Raw genomic sequence first — 19,250 nt, 5'->3', positions numbered from 1 at the left:
CCGACCTTCGGCTGGCAGAGGCAGGGCTCACTCTGCTGTCACCTCGTCTGCTTCTCCTGGCAGTGTCAGCTCACTCTCACTGCTATCTGAGCACTCCAGGATCGCCCACGCACCTTATGTACCGGTCTATTTACAGAACAAATCAACGAGGACAAACCGCCCCTGCTGTCGCAGTCTCCACCTCCTCCTCACCCTGCTCAACCTTTCTGCAGGTACCACCAAGTGTTCGGTGATGACGCCAAGAAGTGCATGTTGCCATGCCAACACCCAAACACTGACCGCAGAACTAAGGGACGCCGAGTCCTGTGGGGAACTTAACAGGCATCCTCTTACACTACACTCCGTTCATTTGTCCACCTGGGCAAGTCGTTGTCTCTATGTGACTGACATTGTGTCAGGTCTAGCTTTATGGTCGACACTGGTGCTGACGTGCCGATCATACCTACTTTGATGGCTCCACCTGCTTCTTCACAGACGAAGTCACTTCTACGAGCTGTCAATGCATTGACATTACCTATCTCAGGCTCAGTAAAGGTTATGATGACCCCATCTCCTTCTCTACGTTTTCCGTGGACGTTCTACATTGCCGACATCGATGAACCGATCCTTGGTATGGATTTTTTTGTACCAATATGAACTATCTCTGAACGTTATACAGGGTTCAGTGCTCCACCATCCTACAAACACTCACACACCATGCACTCACACCTATGTCCAATGCTCTGTTTCCACCGCAACATACACTATCATATGCGAGTGCTCCGCCCTCGCGGGTAACATTGTGACCTGCATTACCGACCTACTGTCAGAATACGACTCGGCGACACAAATCCACCAGGACAACGAGAAATTGAAACAATGCATCGCATCCACTTACAGCGAGCTCGTCGTGGCTCGTACCTCGCTTCTGCAACTGCAGTCCATGGCGCTGCCACCTAAACGAGATAGCTCAGTCAAGCCTAGCTCGAACTCTCACCAGATTAGTCCATAAACTTTACTTGCGTGGGATGTTCAAACCCCCCCTCCCCGTTACACTCGCATCATCCAGTGCCGTGTGTTTCAAACAGTGCTGCTAATGACAGTGGCGCGCGGGTTGTGACAACACCCACCTCTCGAAAAGCTACCATGCGTGTTGATAAACATTCCCCCTCTCTCACTCACTGGCTACATGACCCAGTGGCCATTGTGGCCCCACCTATGGCACCAGCACTGCTCTCGTCTGTGCCGGTTGTCCAGTGCAAGATTAACAGTGGACATTCGCCGCCCGTTCCCTTTCTCTCGGTCCTGCGCACGCACCCACCCCCTCCACACAAGTGCATGCCACGCTCCTGTAAGAGACGTGTGACTTTCGTACTACCTTTCCCGACTCGTGCTAACGGCTGGCCTCGCCATGCGCTACTTATCCGAAGACTCGACACCAAGATGTTAACCAATCTTATGTGCAGTTCTCAGTTTCTTCCGTCACTGATGGAATGACATACAAGATAGTTACCACTGCCGTCCCTCCTATTAGGCTTAAGGACTGACGCCTCAACCCGATCAAGCTGCGCGCGGCCTGGCAGCAGATTAATGAACTTTTGGCAGCAGGTGTTCTGCAACCTTCAGACGGCAACTAGTCTTCACTAATCCACCTTGTCCCCAAACACGATGGATGTTTTCATCTGTGTGGCGATTACAGATGCTTAAATGCTCGTGCTCTCGTGGACAATTACCTAGTGCTGAACATCAATGACTTCACTCATATGTTACCGGGCGCCACAATTTTCAGTGTTATTGACTGTAAACACGCCTACCACCAGAGTTGTGTGGCGCTGGAAGACATTCCTAAGACAGCTATTATCACGCTGCTCAGTTTATTCCAATACCACTTCATGCAATTTGGCCTGAAGAACGCAGCGCAAATGTGGCAACGTTTCATTGACTCTATCTTGCGACAGTTGGAGTTTTGCTTTGCTTATCTGGACGATATTCTTGTTTTGAGCAGCTCAGCGAAGGAACATGATAATCATCTGTCTACTGTCCTCCAGACCTTGAACTCGAATGGTTTCGAGGTCAACAAAGACAAGTTTCAGTTGCGCCAGGCGTCAGTCTCCTTCCTAGGTTACACTGTCTCTGCTGATGGAATACTGCCTCTCAGATCTCGTGTGCAGGTGACCACGTCTCTGCCACCCCTGGCTACTTACAAAGAGCTACGCCATTTCCTCGCAACCATGAAGTACCTTCGTCGCCATCTGCCTTCTGCCACCGCTGTTTAGGCACTCATGACAGACACGCTATCAGGCAAAGTAACTTCTGGTATCAAACCCATCTGTTGGACTGCTCCGATGCTAGAGGCCTTCAAGGCTCTGAAGACTTCTTTAGCTCACGATATGACATTCAGCCACCCCAACCCCTCGGCCGAGTTATTCATCACTACGGATGCCAGCAACATCGCGGTGGGGGCAGTGTTGCAACAATTCAAGGGCAACATGGTTTCTCCCCTTCATTTCTTCTCCAAGAAACTATCTACGGCTTTGAGAAAGTATTCTGCATTTGATAGAGAGCTCCTTGCTGTTTAGATGGCAATCAAACATTTTTCGTCACAACTTTGAGGGACATTTGTTTTTTATCCTCAGTGTTCACAAACCACTGGCAGAAGCGTTCTGCACCCCACCTGAGGACAGCCTGTACCAGGTCCTGCGGTGGGAGGACACGACTTTTGATATCACGATTAAAGACCACACACAGACAGTTTCTCTGCATCGCCTGAAACCGGCTTTTGTTGACCCTGATGGTCTCACACCACCGCAGTCGGACTCTGCAGGCAATCCATCCTTGATCGAGAACAAAGACAAGCTCCCATCAAACTCACTGCACACCGCTTCCACCGAAGACTGTTCGCCACCGTTCACTAGTTTCCCGACCTCTCCCCCTGTTTCAACCTGCGCGGGTTTTGTGCCCTCACTTCCAATGTCGGAGCCTGCGCGGGTTTTGTGCCCTCACTTCCAATGTCGGAGACACACACACCTACTATCAGTTTATCCTGCAGTGTGTCACAGCACCGAGTGAACAATGTTTATATAGTGACGTTCGACAGCTGAGTGCTCATTCTTTTGACAGAAACCGAGGACCTGCCATCGGACAGTCCCTTACACGTCAACATTGCACAAAACCTCACACTCCTGCGCGAGTGTGACTGAGCATCTCTGCGTGCTTTCATTTCTATGTATGGCTCTATGCACTTAAGGGCCACACACACCTCCACCATGTCGTCAACCGCTCCGCCCGCTTACTCTCCAGCCGGCCGCTGTCTCATCGAGCCACGGTGGCTGACTGACTACGAAGAGGACCTGCCTCTCGCCACTCCGCCTGCACGATCCACCTCATTTGAGATGGAAGTACGTGTGGTGCGCCTGCCTACAAGCACGATTTCCACCAACATCCACGCTCACACGCCCTCGACCTTAGACATCTGTAGTACTCCGTACTGCGAGGGGGAGGGGGGGGGACTGTGTGGCGTCGATAGTTCGTATCAATCACAAAACTTAGTATCTGCAAAGTCTAGGTGCTCTGTTGATCCTCCATCGTAACTTTACTTTAATCAGTTCTTTGTTATTCATCATACTGTATGGACGCAGTATCAAGTGCTCTGTTGATCCTCCATCTTAACTTTACTTTAATCAGTTCTTTGTTATTCATCGTACCGTATGGACACAGTATCGAGCTACAGCATATATTGGAATTAAGTTTTCTGTATCCCGATTACCGATCCCATTCCCATAAGGGAAACTATGTGAACATTGCAAGATGAACATGATATTAAAATATAGGATTTATTTGTTAAACCCTATTAAATATTATTTATTGTGTAAACTTGACACAGATAGTAAGTCCTCCAACCCTCTCCCGTAACTGATGCTGTATATTAATAGTTACATTTGTATTAACCAAGACAAGAAAATGGTGATTGATGTACTTTGGTATTTGCTCTTAAAAGAATTGCCTGTTTTTGCAAATCTATAGACAATAAGTGAACATTTTCAGCTACTACTACAATATACGAGATCCAATAAATTGAATGCATGTGTCTGAATATTTTCTCTCCCCATATATATTTTCATATTCCATTATTAGTTCTTTGTTTAAGCACTGCAGAATCTCTTATTCACTTACTGACCCCTCCCATCTTTTTTTCCAGAGACTTGACGAAATATTATGGCAAATTTCTGGCAGTTGATGGAATATCTGTTTGTGCAAGAAAAGGTGAATGTTTTGGTCTTCTAGGAGTGAATGGTGCAGGAAAATCAACAACATTCAAAATGTTAACAGGAGATGAAAAAATCTCATGTGGTGATGCTTATGTCATTGGGTTAAGCATTAAATCGAATATGAAGAAGGTACAGTAGTTGATTATTTATTTATTTATTTATGGTCCCTGGCATCTTGTGTTGTATGAGGGCTGCCCAGAAAGTAACGCACCACTTTTTTTTTCTTCAACAATTCTTTATTGAACATAATAATCACACACACACGAAAGAATGGTGTTTTATCTACACACCTTGTTTTTCCATGTTTCCTCCATCCCCTTCTATGGCCTTCCTCGAGTACGAAACAAGGATGTGTATGCCCTGTCAGTACCAATCCTTGACCTAGTGGTGGAGCCAGTGTTTCACTGTATGAGTCACCTCCTCATCGTTCCCAAAATATCATCCAAAAATGGCATCCTTTAATGGCCCAAACAAGTGCATGTCCAAGGGGCTAGGTCAGGGCTGTAGGATGGGTGGGGCAACACTGTTCAACCCTGTTTTGCAATGTGTTCAGCAGTCCTTGGAATTGTGTGGGGATGAGCATTATCGTGTCGCAGCAAAACATCTCCTGTGTTGCTGTGGCATCGAAGTTGCCATTTTTGTTAATGTGTCAAAACATGATTCTGAATTGATGGTACCACCCCGTGGCATCACATCAATGAGACTCACACCTTCACAGTCCCAGATCACAGTAGTCATGATCTTACCGGTGGAAGCAGTTGCTTTGAATTTTTTCTTCTGTGGGAGTGGGAATGGCACCATTCCATTGACTGTCACAACCTGGGACAAGGAGGCCTATTCCTCAGCTTCAAAACATTGCAAAAAATCAAGACAAATGTTTTTTCTTTGCAAATTGTGATCCACCGTGAGACATTGTGGGACCCATCTTGCCACACTTTTGAATATCCAAGAGGGCAGATAATGGCAGCCACACTTCCTTTGCTGATTGACAAATGCAGCACCAACTGCCAATTTGTAATGCATCTGTCCTCATGAATGACAACATCAGCTCGCTGCAACATGTCAGGTGTGACAGCCGCGGATGGTCTCCCCAACTGTGGAGCTCCACCAAACCGCCTTTTGATGACCTCACCATCCATGCCTAGCGACTAACTGTACCTCTATCAACAGCAGATGCTCCGTAGACTTTGCACAAGTGTTTGTGAATATTCCACACAGTTTCGCCTCTGCAGTGAGAAATTCAATTCCACATTTCTTGTAACCTACATAACTTACAACGCCATTTTGAAACTGTCCTGCAGCTATGTTGTCTGGTAGAAGTGACAGAAACATGACACGTTCACTCAGGAGACTTCAGATAATACAACAGTAACATTTCCCTTTTGTAGTATAGTTTTCAGCTGGGGGGAGGGGGAAGGGAGGGAAAAAAAAGAGTTGGTGCTTTCTGGGCAATGCTCGTACATTGTAAAAGATGTATGATATGGTTTACAGTAACTGTGTGGTGATTGTTTCATTTTTATAGAACATAATGAAACAGTATTAAAGTTAAATATTTTCAAATGCATAAGCTTAGATGTATTATGGCATAAAAATTGTCAAAAAGCTAAATATACATAGGGGAATGCTAAGAATGTAAACTAACAGTTGTGTATATGGGCTTACAATGCATGGTGGGAATTAAGAAACTACAATAAGTACAAATGTATAGGCTTATTTCTATGCAGTCCTAGCACAACTGACTTACAGTCAATTTATTTCAGTATATAAAATAAGATTAAGAATAGGTAAAAATAAATTTAATGTGTTATTTGACAGTTAGTGATCTTGTGTTCTTATTTTATCAGGAAGGAGCTAGTGTAAATTTGCCAACAATAGAGTAAAAGGAGTGTGTGACAAGTAGTTCTTTTACGTTTTCCCTGAGTGAGAGCCCTTCACTATTTCTTATCGTCATAGGAAGCCAGCTTGACACCTACTTAGACTCGGGGACAGCAGATGAACGTTCAAATTTATTCTTGTATTACGCACATGTATGCCCCCATTTATGTGAAGAGGTGCAGTTTTTTAGCAAATAAGAATGTTGCCATTATATAAATATAGGGTACTGGTAAAATTTTCAAGTCTTTGAAAATTGGCCTTGCTGATGATCTAAGATGTTCTTGCTTCATTATTTCTAATAGCCTTTTCCTGAAGGGGATGCCATACGTTAAAATGGAATGATCTAGGCCAATGTGCATTGTTTTTAATGTATCTACGTTGCATGTTTGCTGAGAATACTAAATGCATAACAGAGGCTGCTCAGCTTATTCAGTACTTCATCTCTGTGCACATCTCACTTCAAACTGTTATCTTCCCAGAGTCCCAAAAATTTCATTGCTTCTACTTGATCAATTTCATGGCCTTGTATTACTGTTGTGGTCGTTTGAGTAGGTTTGTTTTTTTATGGGTTGAAGAGCATGTGGGCTGTTTTATTTGCATTCAGCAACAGTTTATTTCTGTGGAGCCAGGGCAGCAGCTTACTCATTGTATCTGATATATGGTCACCCATGCTGTTGAACAACAGATTTATATCATCAGCAAATAGCACAGGAAAAGTTTTAGGAAGGTTCAGGAAAAGATCATTAATAAAAAGACAGAAAGAGAAGTGGGCCCAAAACAGAGCCTTGTGGTACATCACAAGTAATTAGGCCTGTCTTAGAGCAAGTTCTTTCTTTGCTAGTGCTAGAGACTTCAACTACTTGCATCCTAATCAAACCATTGATTACATACCCCTTGGGCACCATATGTGTGTGATTTCTGAAGTGATATCTTGTGATTAACCAAATACTTTTAGTTAGGTCAATGAACAATCCAGGGATGAATTCTCTGTGACTGAAAGAAGAAAAAATTTGGTTGCAGAGAGCAAAGAGGGCATCATTAACAGATCTGTGCTTGTGAAACCCATATTCGTATCCAGAAAATAAGTTTTCTTTATGCAGAAATTCTAACACGTGACTGTACACAACTTTTTCAGTTAACTTTGATGATACTGCTGGTAGGATGGGTATTGGCCAGTAATTATTTACATCATGTGGCTCACCTTTTTTAATAACTGGGATGACTTTTGAGATTTTGAAGAGTCCAGGAAAGCAGCCATTGTGCAATGAACTGTTTATTACATCGCAAATGGGCCCAGAGATTTCTGTGGCAATACTTTTTATTAAATGGTCAGACAAACCATCAGTACCATAAGAGTATGAGATTTTTATTTCTCTGATAATTATAAGTCTGCAGCTGATGTTAGTGTTAAGATTTGTGACCTGTCTGATTTTTTTAGCACTATTTCAAAGGTTTTTGTGGCTTGGCCATTCCTGAAGAAAGATTGCTTATGTTACTTGTGGAATGTGCATTAAACAATTCACTTATACTTCAGTATCTGATATTTTTTCCCATTCTCTTTTACAAAATCGGACAATGGTTGCTTAGGCTTTGTTCATGTAGCACCACTGAAACTTTCCTCACAGCTCTACTACTCATTTTGTTTTCATTTTTAATGTACTGGTTTACTCAGAGATTTTTTGCCTTGGATATTACTTTCTGAAGAACTTTTTTTGTATTTTTAGAAATAATTAAGAAAATTAGAGTCTCTGTTGCTTTTACTTTGAATGTATCATTTTTTCTTAGGTTTACAGGAGGTGAGTGTCCCTTGTGTTTCCTGGGGGTTCTAATTACATGTTTCTTGAAGGGAAGACAATATTAAATATGGCAGGCTTACATCAAACAGGAGTTCTCAGTGGTCAGAGAGGCTATTGACAAGTTCTCAGGTTTTATTACTGGGGCAGTGGCGGGACGAAGGACGTTTGTATATGTGAACTGCCCATCAACCGACGAATGGAAACATGGCAATCCCAAGTCCTATCGAACGCAAGGCGCCAAGTTTCCATAGCTTAAAAATGATGTGTTGTCGACCTACACAACATTAGTAATTTTGGTTCCTACTGGCATCAGCTATCCAGGATTAAAATTTCAGGACACAATTTTTCTCCACCCTGTATAGTTTATGAAGACTGTTTAGGTGCAGTCCATTATGTGAGTGAAGTTTCTGCTATATTGGAATTCACAAAGTTAACATTTTTTAAATGCTTGTATATTTTTGCAAATTATAATTAGCAGATTTTATTTCATTATTTACACATGACTGATCTGGAAGATTCCTAAATAAAACACTTTGAATTGATCACATTTTAGTTTATAAAGAACATAAAAAGTTTCACATGTTGCTCTGTCTTGTGATGGAGGTGAGTAAGTGGCACGGGGTTGGTGCACAGTTTAGAGAATGATTGCAGGGGTGGGAAACTTGAGGTAGGGATGATGACATTGGAATGTTTATTTGGAATGACATTTAAATTTGTCCTGAGTTTCAAAACAGTATTTCAGCTTAAAAATATTAAGTAAAATGAAACTAATACAAAAACAGGTAACTACCACAAAATAACTATGTTTATAATGTGTAGTAAGGATGACTATAATACTTTGTTTCTATTTAATTTTCCATCAATAGGTGTACCAAGAAATCGGATACTGTCCACAGTTTGATGCCCTTTTAGAGGAACTGACAGGATATGAAACACTGATGATGTTTTGTCTTATGAGGGGTTTAACCTATGATGATGCTAAATTCAGCATCAGTGAATGGGGAGATAAGCTTTTATTATCAAAGCACATTCACAAGAAAATTAAGGAGTACAGGTATGTGAAAAGAATTTTTCAGTGTCTCTGTCACTCTTTCCCTTTCTCTCCACTTCTTATTTAAGCAAATTAAACATGAAATAAATTCCCAGAGTTTTGTTGAGAATCTGGATGCACAAAGGTATTTTCCTACCTGTTGTATATCTCCAGGTTATTGTTCTCTCTCTGATGAAACAGGATAGTGTTGTTAAAATTGGATAGGAGGAGCTGATGACTCTTCATGGTACTCGCTACATTAAGTGGTCAGTGTGGGGTTCATACAGTGGTCGTCTACATGCTCCATGTGTGTTAAACGAAAATCTCAGACTCATAATTAGACAAATAGACAATGAAATTGTACGAGCAGATACTCAAGGTGAAATTTCCCAACAATAAATGAAAGATGAAATTTTGCAACTAGATGCTCTAACTGCACATCGTAATGACAATTTGAAGGCTCTAAAAGAATAGTTAAATTATTCAAGCTCAACAGATGGTGGGTCAGTTCATCCTTATATCCAAAGAAGTTGTCCAATATTGCAAGAGCAGAAAAGACAAAACATCAATACTGCTGACTGTTCCAATGACTGTGACATGTTAGACACCCCAGTAAACATAAGCGTAGGACAAACATGAATAGAACCACAGTACAGCTGCTGAGCACGTAACTAACATTCACGTGTTATTTGAGGAAAGTGACAAAAACTGTGCACGCATTTTAAATGAGTATCATGAGACATTCTCTCTGCAGTGACCTCTGTTAAACCGGGTGCACTATTTAACAAAGTTACTATTGATATTCATAACAAAATGCCTGGGAATAGAAGGTGCACTAATAGTGTTTGCTAGAGAAAATCACAGTAGAAATTATGAACAAGGCCTATTCTTTCAGAAGTGCTCAAAATGAGGTAATCAGAAACACAGTACACACAAGTATCACACTAGTTGATGTAAGCAGATTTCTAAGAAGACAAGACTTCACATGGCACATAAACAGAGGAGGAAGACGGAAGTTATACAGGGAATTACAGTCTACAATAACAAGCTAAATGCAGACAACAGTAATTCAAAATAACGCAGGAATAACTGTATGGACAGAAGAAAAATCTCCTACAAAATCAAAAGACCAGAAAGCTTTCACAACTGGAACATCACACTACAAAAATAACAGAAATCACACTTACCCAAAAACAGAAGAAGTAGGCACAGCATTGGAGTCATCACATTGTTCAAAACAGGTAGATCACAATGTGTCAACAGAAGAACCAGCTGGAGCTCCATGAAATGTAATAAATGAACCATCACTCACGATGACATAAAAAGAATGTGAAATACATCAAAGTAAAAAAAAAAAAAAAAAGCAAATGGCAGCAACTTCATAAATTTCACAAGTAGAAAGGAAACCAATGTGGACTTTGCAGAGAGTATGGGCAGTCCCTCACTAGTCTGCAAATGATTTTTTTATTCCACAGCCAACAAAAGGGAGGAAGGCCTGATAAATAATAATGAGTACAGCCAGTCTCCAACTATAAGTACAACAGATTTTCAACAACCCAGGAGTCATCAAAAGGAAAATAATACTAAAGTCTTGCATCGAAACATTTAGTACCTACACAACAGAAAACTAGAAGTGCTACTGAACTAAACACAACCAGATTTATTATGCCTCATTGAGCATGGACCAAATGAACCAGAACTTTGCAGTCTAATAATAAAAAACTATGATCTGATTAATTATTTCTGTAGCTCAAAATATGAAGGTGGAGGAGTTGCTACATGTAATAAGAAAATTATTCGTCTATAAAATACTGAATGCTGTGAATGTATAAACCCTCCAGCATGCATTGAAAAAAAAATTGAAATTACTGGCATAATGAGTGAAGAACTAAGAATTTTCTGTGTATATACGTCTCCAAGTGGTAACATTGTAACATTTCTGAAAAAAACTATCAAAGGTGTTACAGAAGTTTAAAATGAAGGATGTTGTAATATATGGAGACTACAACATAAATATGAATAAAGAATCAAAACCAACACCTGAATTGAAAGAAACGTTATCATAGTGGAATATAAAGCAGTGGTTACAAGCCTTCTAGAGCGGTGCCTGCTCCTTGCCAGCTTCAGCAGACTCCCATGGAGTAAGCAGTCTGATGATGACTAGGACAGTGGTCGAAACCTCTCACCTGTAAATAAACAAACATCTTTATGCAGTTGGGACAGTGTAATATGAAAATAAAAATAAATGTACCAATAAGAATGACTGATTGGAGTCAGACCACCATTCATAACATTATCACTAATATTGAGAATAGTGAATGTGAAGCAAAATTCTGCAAAAAGAAATCTTTGATCATTGTGGGTTCATAGTCAGCCATTAAGACCTTTGTCAGCAGTAGACACACATACACACACGCACGTACACACACACACACACTCACGCAAGCGCAACTTGCACACACGTCTGCAGCCTCAGAGAGCTGAAACTACACTGCAAGCAGCAGTGCCAGTGCATGATGGGAGTGGCGACTGGGTGGGGGTAAGGAGGAGGCTGGGGCAGGGAGGGGGAGGGATAGTATGGTGGGAGTGGCAGACAGTGAGTGAAGTGTTGCAGTTTAGAAGGAGGGCAGGTGAGAAGGTGCGGAGGGGGGAGCAGGTAAGTTGCGGAATAGAGAAAAATAAAAAAAATAAAAATGAAAGAAATCTAAACCAAAAAAGGTGACCAAGAAAGTGATCAGATACAACACCGCTACAGCTAATATTACGAAAGTAAATATAGAAAAATTTAGACAAGAAATTGAGACAAATAAAGAAGGTGATTGGTGTGAACTCCAGATGAAAATAACTCAAGCAGCAGAGAAAAGGCAATGCCTTAGCAAAGAAATAATTGAACTCAGGACTACAGTGAAGGAATTCAGACAAACGGGGAACATGGAGACATTAACAAGCATTAGCCAAGAAGAAAAAGAAGACATGGTGGGATGAGGAGTGTGAAGAAGCACTAATACAAAGAGCTCAAAAATGGAGAAAATGGAGATGTTCGAAAAAAACAGGAAGACCTTGAACAATTCAGACAACAAAGAAAAGAAACATCAAAAATAATCCAGAAAATCAAAAGGAACTTTGAAAATTGTCAGCTTATTGAAATAGAATAAAATTTCACCAAAAATAATTCTAGAAATTTTTATCAAACCTTTAAACATATACTTAAAGGATCTCAGGCACCAAGCATTTGTTTCAAAGATGAAAATGGCAAAATAGGATTAAATAATAAAGAAAATTGCGAAATTTTAGCAAATTTTTTTGAAAAGTTGTTAAACTGTCCCGTTCCAACAGATAAATTAGAATTTCCAGTGACACCTCAAAATCTAGAGGAAGATGTCCCGCCAACAGAGGTAGAAATTCGTGAAGCCATCAAAACACTCAAAAACAATAAAGCAAGTGGTGAAGACTCAATTACAGCAGAATTATTGAAGTAGTCAGAACCAAAAATCATAAAGGATCTGCAGCTGCTTTTTGACAACATTTGGAAAACTGAAAAGATTCCAGTTGAATGGAAAACAACATTAATCCACCCGCTACATAAAAAGTGAGACAAACAAAATGTCAGTAATTACAGAGGAGTGTCACTTCTGCCAGTGGCATACAAAATATTATCAAAAATTCTCCTCAACAGAGTGGTAGATACTTTAGACAAACAACTAGGAGAATATCAGGGTAGTTTTCGAAAGGGAAGATCCTGTGCAGAACAAATTTTTAACTTAGAGTGAATAATTCACCATAGAATGTTAACCAGCAAACCAATACTAGTGTCGTTTATACATTTCTAGAAAGCATTTGACTGTATAGACAGAGAAATGACAGATAAGGTCATTACAGAATTTAGTGTTATATCAAAACTAGCAAACATAATTCGTGAAACATTAACAGGTACATCATCTAAAGCCAAATTTATGGGAGAAGTATCTCAGCCTTTTGAAACAAAAACTGGTGTTAGACAAGGTGACGGCTTATCACCTTTACTGTTTAACTGTGTTCTAGAAAAAATTGTAAGGATCTGGAATTCAGAGCTAAAAAAATCACAAAATTGAACCAATAACTCTGAACTGCTTGGCTCTTACGGATGATTTTGCAATACTTTCAGAAGCAGTTACTCAAATAAACATTCTGTAGAAATTAGCAAACAGAACTGGTCTCAAAATTTCAGCTGAAAAAATAAAATTCATGACAAATATAAAAAATGCACCAAAATACATAGAAACACAAATAGGTAAAATAGAGCAAGTAAATAAATTTAAATATCTTGGAAAACTATACAACAGAATGGAGTAGAAAAATCTGCAATAGAAGTAAGAATTAACAAAATGGAAAGAGCACATGGTTTGATCAAAAATATTTACAACAAGAAATGTATATCTAGAAAAACAAAACTAAAACATTACACCACAGTGGTACGACCAGAATGTTTATATGGATCTGAATGCCTAACGATGAACTATAAGGTGGACAAACTACAGGTACTGGAAATAAGGATTATTAGAAAAATAATGGGTGCAATGAAAACTGCAGATTGTTGGAAAATAAGAAGTAATGAAGAGAGCTACAAAAATATAGAGAAAATATCTGAAGTAATGGCCAAACGAAGATTAACCTTTTGTGACATCTTTACCGAATGGATGGAAACAGACTAACAAAACAAATACTCTTATATTTCTGGAAGAAGAAATCAACAATAGTATGGATTACAGAAGTAAGAAAAGATCTTGAAAGAAACAACATCAAAGAATGAGAAATAGCAGAAAGAAACTGTTTTAAAAGCAAAATACTAAATTTGGAAGGCTTTCAAAGCAGAAGAAATAAAAAATCGGGAACAACATGGACAGAAGAAAGGAACAGACTTCATGGGGAGAAAATGAGGGAATACTGGGAAAATAGGAAACAACAACAAAGGAAGAATAGGAACTGAAGTTGTTAACGTGTGTGGCAGTGAAAACAAGGAGGGGGCTGGATGGGTGATGACAGTGACTAAAGAAGGTTGAGGCCAAGAGGGTTACGGGAACATAGGATGTGTTGCAGGGGAAGTTCACACCTGCGCAATTCAGAAAAGCTGGTGTTGGTGGGAAGAATCCATATGGCACATGCTGTGAAGCAGTCATTGAGATGGGGGATATCATGTTTGGCAGCGTGTTCAGCTACAGGGTGGTTCACTCGTTTTTTGGCCGCAGTTTGTTGGTGGCCATTCATGCAGACAGACAGCTTGTTGGTTGTCATGCCTACATAGAATGCAGTACAGTGGTTGCAGCTTAGCTTGTAGATCACATGACTGGTTTCACGGTAGCCCTGCCTTTGATGTGATAGGTAATGTTAGTGACAGGACTGGAGTAGGTGGTGGTAGGAGGATGTATGGGACAGGTCTTGCATCTAGGTCTATTACAGGGGTATGAGACATGAGGTCAGAGATTGGGAGCAGGGATTGTGTTGGTTTGTTGGTTGGTTTGGTTTGACGAGGTCATCGGTCTCATCGGATTAGGGAAGGATGGAGAAGGAAGTCGGCCGTGCCCTTTCAAAGGAACCATCCCTGAATTTGCCTGGAGTGATTTAGGGAAATCACAGGGATTGTGTAAGGATGGACAAGTATATTGTGTAGGTTTGGTGGACGGTGGTATGCCATGGTGCTGGTGGGGAGGGGGGGGGAAGAATAGTGGGTAGGGCAGTTCTCATTTCATGGCATGACAGGAGGTAATCAAAACCCTGGCAGAGAATGTAATTCAGCTGCTCCAGTCCCAGATGGTACTGAGTTACGAGGGGAATGCTCCTCTGTGGCCAGACTGTGGGACTTTGGGAAGTGGTGTGAGACTGGAAAGATAAGGCATGGGAGATTTGTTTTTGTACAAGGATGGGAGGATGATTACAGTCAGTGAAGGCTTCAGTGAGACCCGCAATATATTTAGAGAGGGTCTGCTCATCACTGCAGATGCGACGACACAGGTGGCTAGGCTGTACAGAAGGGACTTCTTGGTATGAAACTGGTGGCAGCTGTCGAAGTGAAGGTATTACTGTTGATTAGTAGGTTCAGTATGGATGGAGGTACTGATGTAGCCATCTCTGAGGTGGAGGTCAACATCTAGGAAGTTGGGTTGAGTAGGACCAGGTGAAGCAAATGTGGGAGAAGTTGTTGAGGTTCTGGAGGAATGTGAATAAGCTGTCCTCACCTTCAATCCAAATAGCAAAGATGTCATCGATGAGTCTGAACCAGGTGAGGGGTTTAGGATTCTGGGTTTTTAGGAAGGATTCCTCTAGATGGCCCATGAATAGGTTAGCATAGGATGGTGCCATGTGGGTGCCCATAGTCGTACTGCGGATTTGTTTGTAGGTAATGCCTTCAAAGGAGAAGTAATTGTGGGTGAGGATATAGTTGGCCATGGAGATTAGGTAGGAGGTTGTTGGTTTGGAATCCATAGGGCATCTGGAAAGGTAGTGTTCAATAGCAGTAAGGCCATGGGCATTAGGAATGTTAGCGTACAGGGAGGTGGCATCAATAGTGACGAGCAGGACACCGTGTGGTAAAGGGAGAGGAAATGTGGAGAGTTGGTTGAGAAAATGGTTGGTATCTTTTATAGAGGAGGATAGGTCCCGGGTAATAGGTTGAAGCTGTCGGTCTATGAGAGCAGAGATTCTCTCAGTGGGACCCAGTAACCGGCCACAATGTGGCGCCCTGGGTGGTTGCGTTTATGGGCTTCAGGAAGCATGTAGAAGGTGGGAGTGTGGGGAGTGGTAGGGGTAAGTAGAGAGATGGTCTCTGTGAATATGTTCTGGGATGGGCCTAAGGATTTGAGTAGTGACTGGAGATCATGCTGGATTGCTGGAATGGGATCACTGTGGCATGGTTTGTAAGGGAAGTATCTGACAGCTGACGGAGTCCTTCTGCCACGTTATCCTTGTGGCTCAAAACTATGTTGGTGGAGCCTTTGTCTGCAGGTAGGATTATAAGTTTAGGATCAGTTTTAGATGGTGGACTGCGGTTCTTTCTGTGGATGTAAGGTTAGTATGCATGGTGAGGGATTTGGGGAATGGTGGTGAGACAAGGTTTGGGGATAAGGTTGGTTGGTTTGTGGGAGTAAAGGGACCAGACTGCTATGGTCATTGGTCTGTTGAGGATAAGAAATTCATTTTTCATCAAGATTTCTTGGTGGCATCAGGGGTGATGGAAGCAGACAATGTTCTGCTTCTCTGCAGGGTGCTGATGTGATAATAGCGGAGATCCCACATTCAGCAGTGGAATCAGCTGATGGCCAAGTTACATCAAAGAAGTTTGTACACTTGCTGCCTGGGGTGCTGATGTGCATGCTTGTTCTATTAAACTCTGTGATTTTAGTTTTTAATATTTTTATTCTGTTGTTATCTTTCATAGTGATAAGTTTACACATCCTCTTTGTTTCCAGTAAATATTCCTGTTCTCAACATACACGACTCTCCTTTACATAATTGAGAGTTGAGAAATTTTTAAGTACGGGGGAAGAATAACACTCCCATTTGCCTTGTGCTGTACTCCACATATCAGATATAATTTAGTGGCTCTGTTATGGACCTATAAGGTAACCTTCACATACTACAGCAGAACTGGCCAAAATGATCACAATACAAGTGCTCAGAATTAAAGGTAATCTATTACAAAAAGGCTTAAAACCCATCCAGTAAATAGTTGCCCTTGCTCAGAATAAGAACCTGTGTACACACCAGAAAAGCTGCCTGTTCTTTCATACAACAAAATACACCAAAAATGAGGTGAGTGCTGTATGACAGTACACTCACACAGATCAAGACACTGCCTCAATCTGTGCTTTCCAGAAACTACCAGAAACAGCCTGTTCTATCACAAACAGTGCTGGGTGTGCCATACTTACACTATTTAAACAGCACACTTTTTTTATCAGCCACCGACTAGACCACGGCTATCCGGGCATCTGGTCAGATCTGTCCTGTGTGGCTGCTCAGTGCTACTTCACAGTTCCTTCCAATGTTATTTGCTCGATTGTACTCCAAATTCTGCCCAACACGTCCACCTGGTCTCGTACAATGACTCACACCAGTGCCGGTGTCGTGGCTGTCTCACTTACAGCGCCCTCGTGGAATCACACTGCCGCAGCCATAACTTTGTTCACAGAGCTTTTCAAATTGCCATGACAGAGAGGTATCATTATGGCACACTATTCTATTGCTAATTGATGACATACTGTTTGTCCACCACAAGTGAGACAATTCACAGTCCAATTCAGGACTGCAACAGGAGAGGAACAGTACGGGGAAAGCAGTAAGGGGTTGGCAGCATTGGCTGCTTGCTGCAGTCGTGGCACTATTACCCTTAACAGTGGCATGGTAATAATTTATGTTTGGGGCAGCTTAACATTGCAATCTTAGAGATAAATGAATATCTTTCTACCAGCACTGATTTTGTCCACCAGTATTTCTAAGGTATTGTGGACAAACATTATGTAGTTTATATCTTCCCTGTAGTGCTGTGATGACTTGGTGCTTAGCAAATAGTAAATGACGCATTTTCATTAATTGACTTATATAGCCAATTGGTTACGTTTTTTCAGTGTCTGTTCTTATACTAAGCTGTTTTTCGTGGAGGATTTCTGCCATTTGACCTGAGAATTTCAGCTCATAATGTATGCTTTTCATTGTAATGTAATATAAGTTGTGTGACTTTATTGCTTCTAAAGTAGATACCCTTAGTTGTATTGAAATCTGGTCACTGCTTACTGCAATAAACTTGATGCAACCAATGGGCCGTATACATCATATAATGTATATATGATGGTAGTATCTGTTCCCGAAAGAACAGTTACTGTTGATGACCACGCAGCTTTGCTAGAAATGAAATGATAATTAAATGGACACCCTAGTTGCAAACAGGTGTTGAAACACTTCATTGGGGACGTGTTGAAAATGTGTGCCCCAACCTGGACTCGAACCCGGGATCTCCTGCTTACATGGCAGACGCTCTTATAATCTGAGCCACCGACGGCACAGAGGATAGTGCGCCTGCAGGAACTTTTCTCTTGCACTCTTCCCGTGAGACCCACATTCCCAACTTAATGTCAACACCACTACATTCGTAGGGCGCCTACTAGATGTTTGCCCATCATACTCATTACTCGTGGCAGATTAATCTACCAAGTCGCGTACTAGGAGCATGCAAGGGATAAGTTCCTGCAGGCACACTGTCCTCTGTGCCATCAGTGGCTCAGATGATAGAGCATCTGCCATGTAAGCAGGAGATCTTGGGTTCGAGTCACGGTCGGGACATACATTTTCAACATGTCCCCAATGAAGTATGTCAACGCCTGTTTGCAGCTAGGGTGTCCATTTAATTATCATTTCATATATTGTAAGCTTATTTATGGTTGCAGTTATCTGGTAAATGATGCAAGTATGTTCACTCTGTAATTTCCAATTCTGTTGCCTAACAGGCTCTTGGGTGTTGTAAAATTCTGCGAAAGTGTACCGCTAATTTTAATCTTTTGTTTTATTTTTATACAAGGTGATTCAAAAGTAACTGTACGTACTTTGCAGGTGTATTGTAGACATGAAAATAAATGTAAAATGTTAAAAGTTTTGTTTGACATTGTTATGCTGTAGAGTATGGATTATAAGAACAACACGAACAACATAAAAGTAATTCTTCTCAGAAAGAAATAACAAAAAGGGACCTGAAATTCAACACAAATATGTACTGTACATTATCCCGGAACATATTCTAAATGATGTACATGCAGGTGAAGACAGTGATGTGCTTGACATCTGACTGCTCTCAGAATGTTACAGGCTCCATTCATCCCATTCTGCACAGTTGCACAGTCATTTTCAATTTTCTGCTGTGGTTGTGCTTCATTGTCAACTGTAACATGATACGCTGGGGATTAGTATCCAAAGATCTGGTGGGCCACCAACTGGTCATGCATGAGGAATACAATCATCAGGATAAGTGACATTGAGATACTCTCATGCCTCCCAACTGAAATGTGCAGGGACACAGTCATGCATAAATCATGAAGTGGTTTTTGGCACATCATGAAGCAGACCACCCAGTTCATCTTCCAAAGACTGTCTACATACTCTGCCAGTCAGATGCTGTGGAATAACGTGCAGTCCGAGGAGCTCACTGTCCACTGTTGTTGTGGTCTTCAGTCCCGAGACTGGTTTGATGCAGCTCTCCATGCTACTCTATCCTGTGCAAGCTGCTTCATCTCCCAGTACCTACTGCAACCTACATCCTTCTGAATCTGCTTGGTGTAT

General features: G+C 41.4%; 1 protein-coding gene across 2 annotated transcripts in view; it reads left to right on the top strand.

Moving 5' to 3' along the window:
- LOC126336278 (phospholipid-transporting ATPase ABCA3) overlaps positions 1-19,250 on the top strand; it is a 639,220-nt gene that overhangs the window by 552,351 nt on the left and 67,619 nt on the right. For both annotated transcript variants that reach the window (XM_049999794.1, XM_049999793.1), the window contains exons 26-27: positions 4,178-4,376; positions 8,785-8,972. In XM_049999794.1, the coding sequence (XP_049855751.1) occupies positions 4,178-4,376; positions 8,785-8,972 (387 nt within the window). The remainder of the gene's footprint in view (positions 1-4,177; positions 4,377-8,784; positions 8,973-19,250) is intronic.

This window comes from Schistocerca gregaria, chromosome 2, assembly GCF_023897955.1.
Source record: "Schistocerca gregaria isolate iqSchGreg1 chromosome 2, iqSchGreg1.2, whole genome shotgun sequence".
NCBI classification, from domain to species: Eukaryota; Metazoa; Arthropoda; class Insecta; order Orthoptera; family Acrididae; genus Schistocerca; species Schistocerca gregaria.
The sequence above is the reverse complement of the archived record's forward strand: the minus strand, read 5'-3'. Positions and strand labels throughout refer to the sequence as shown.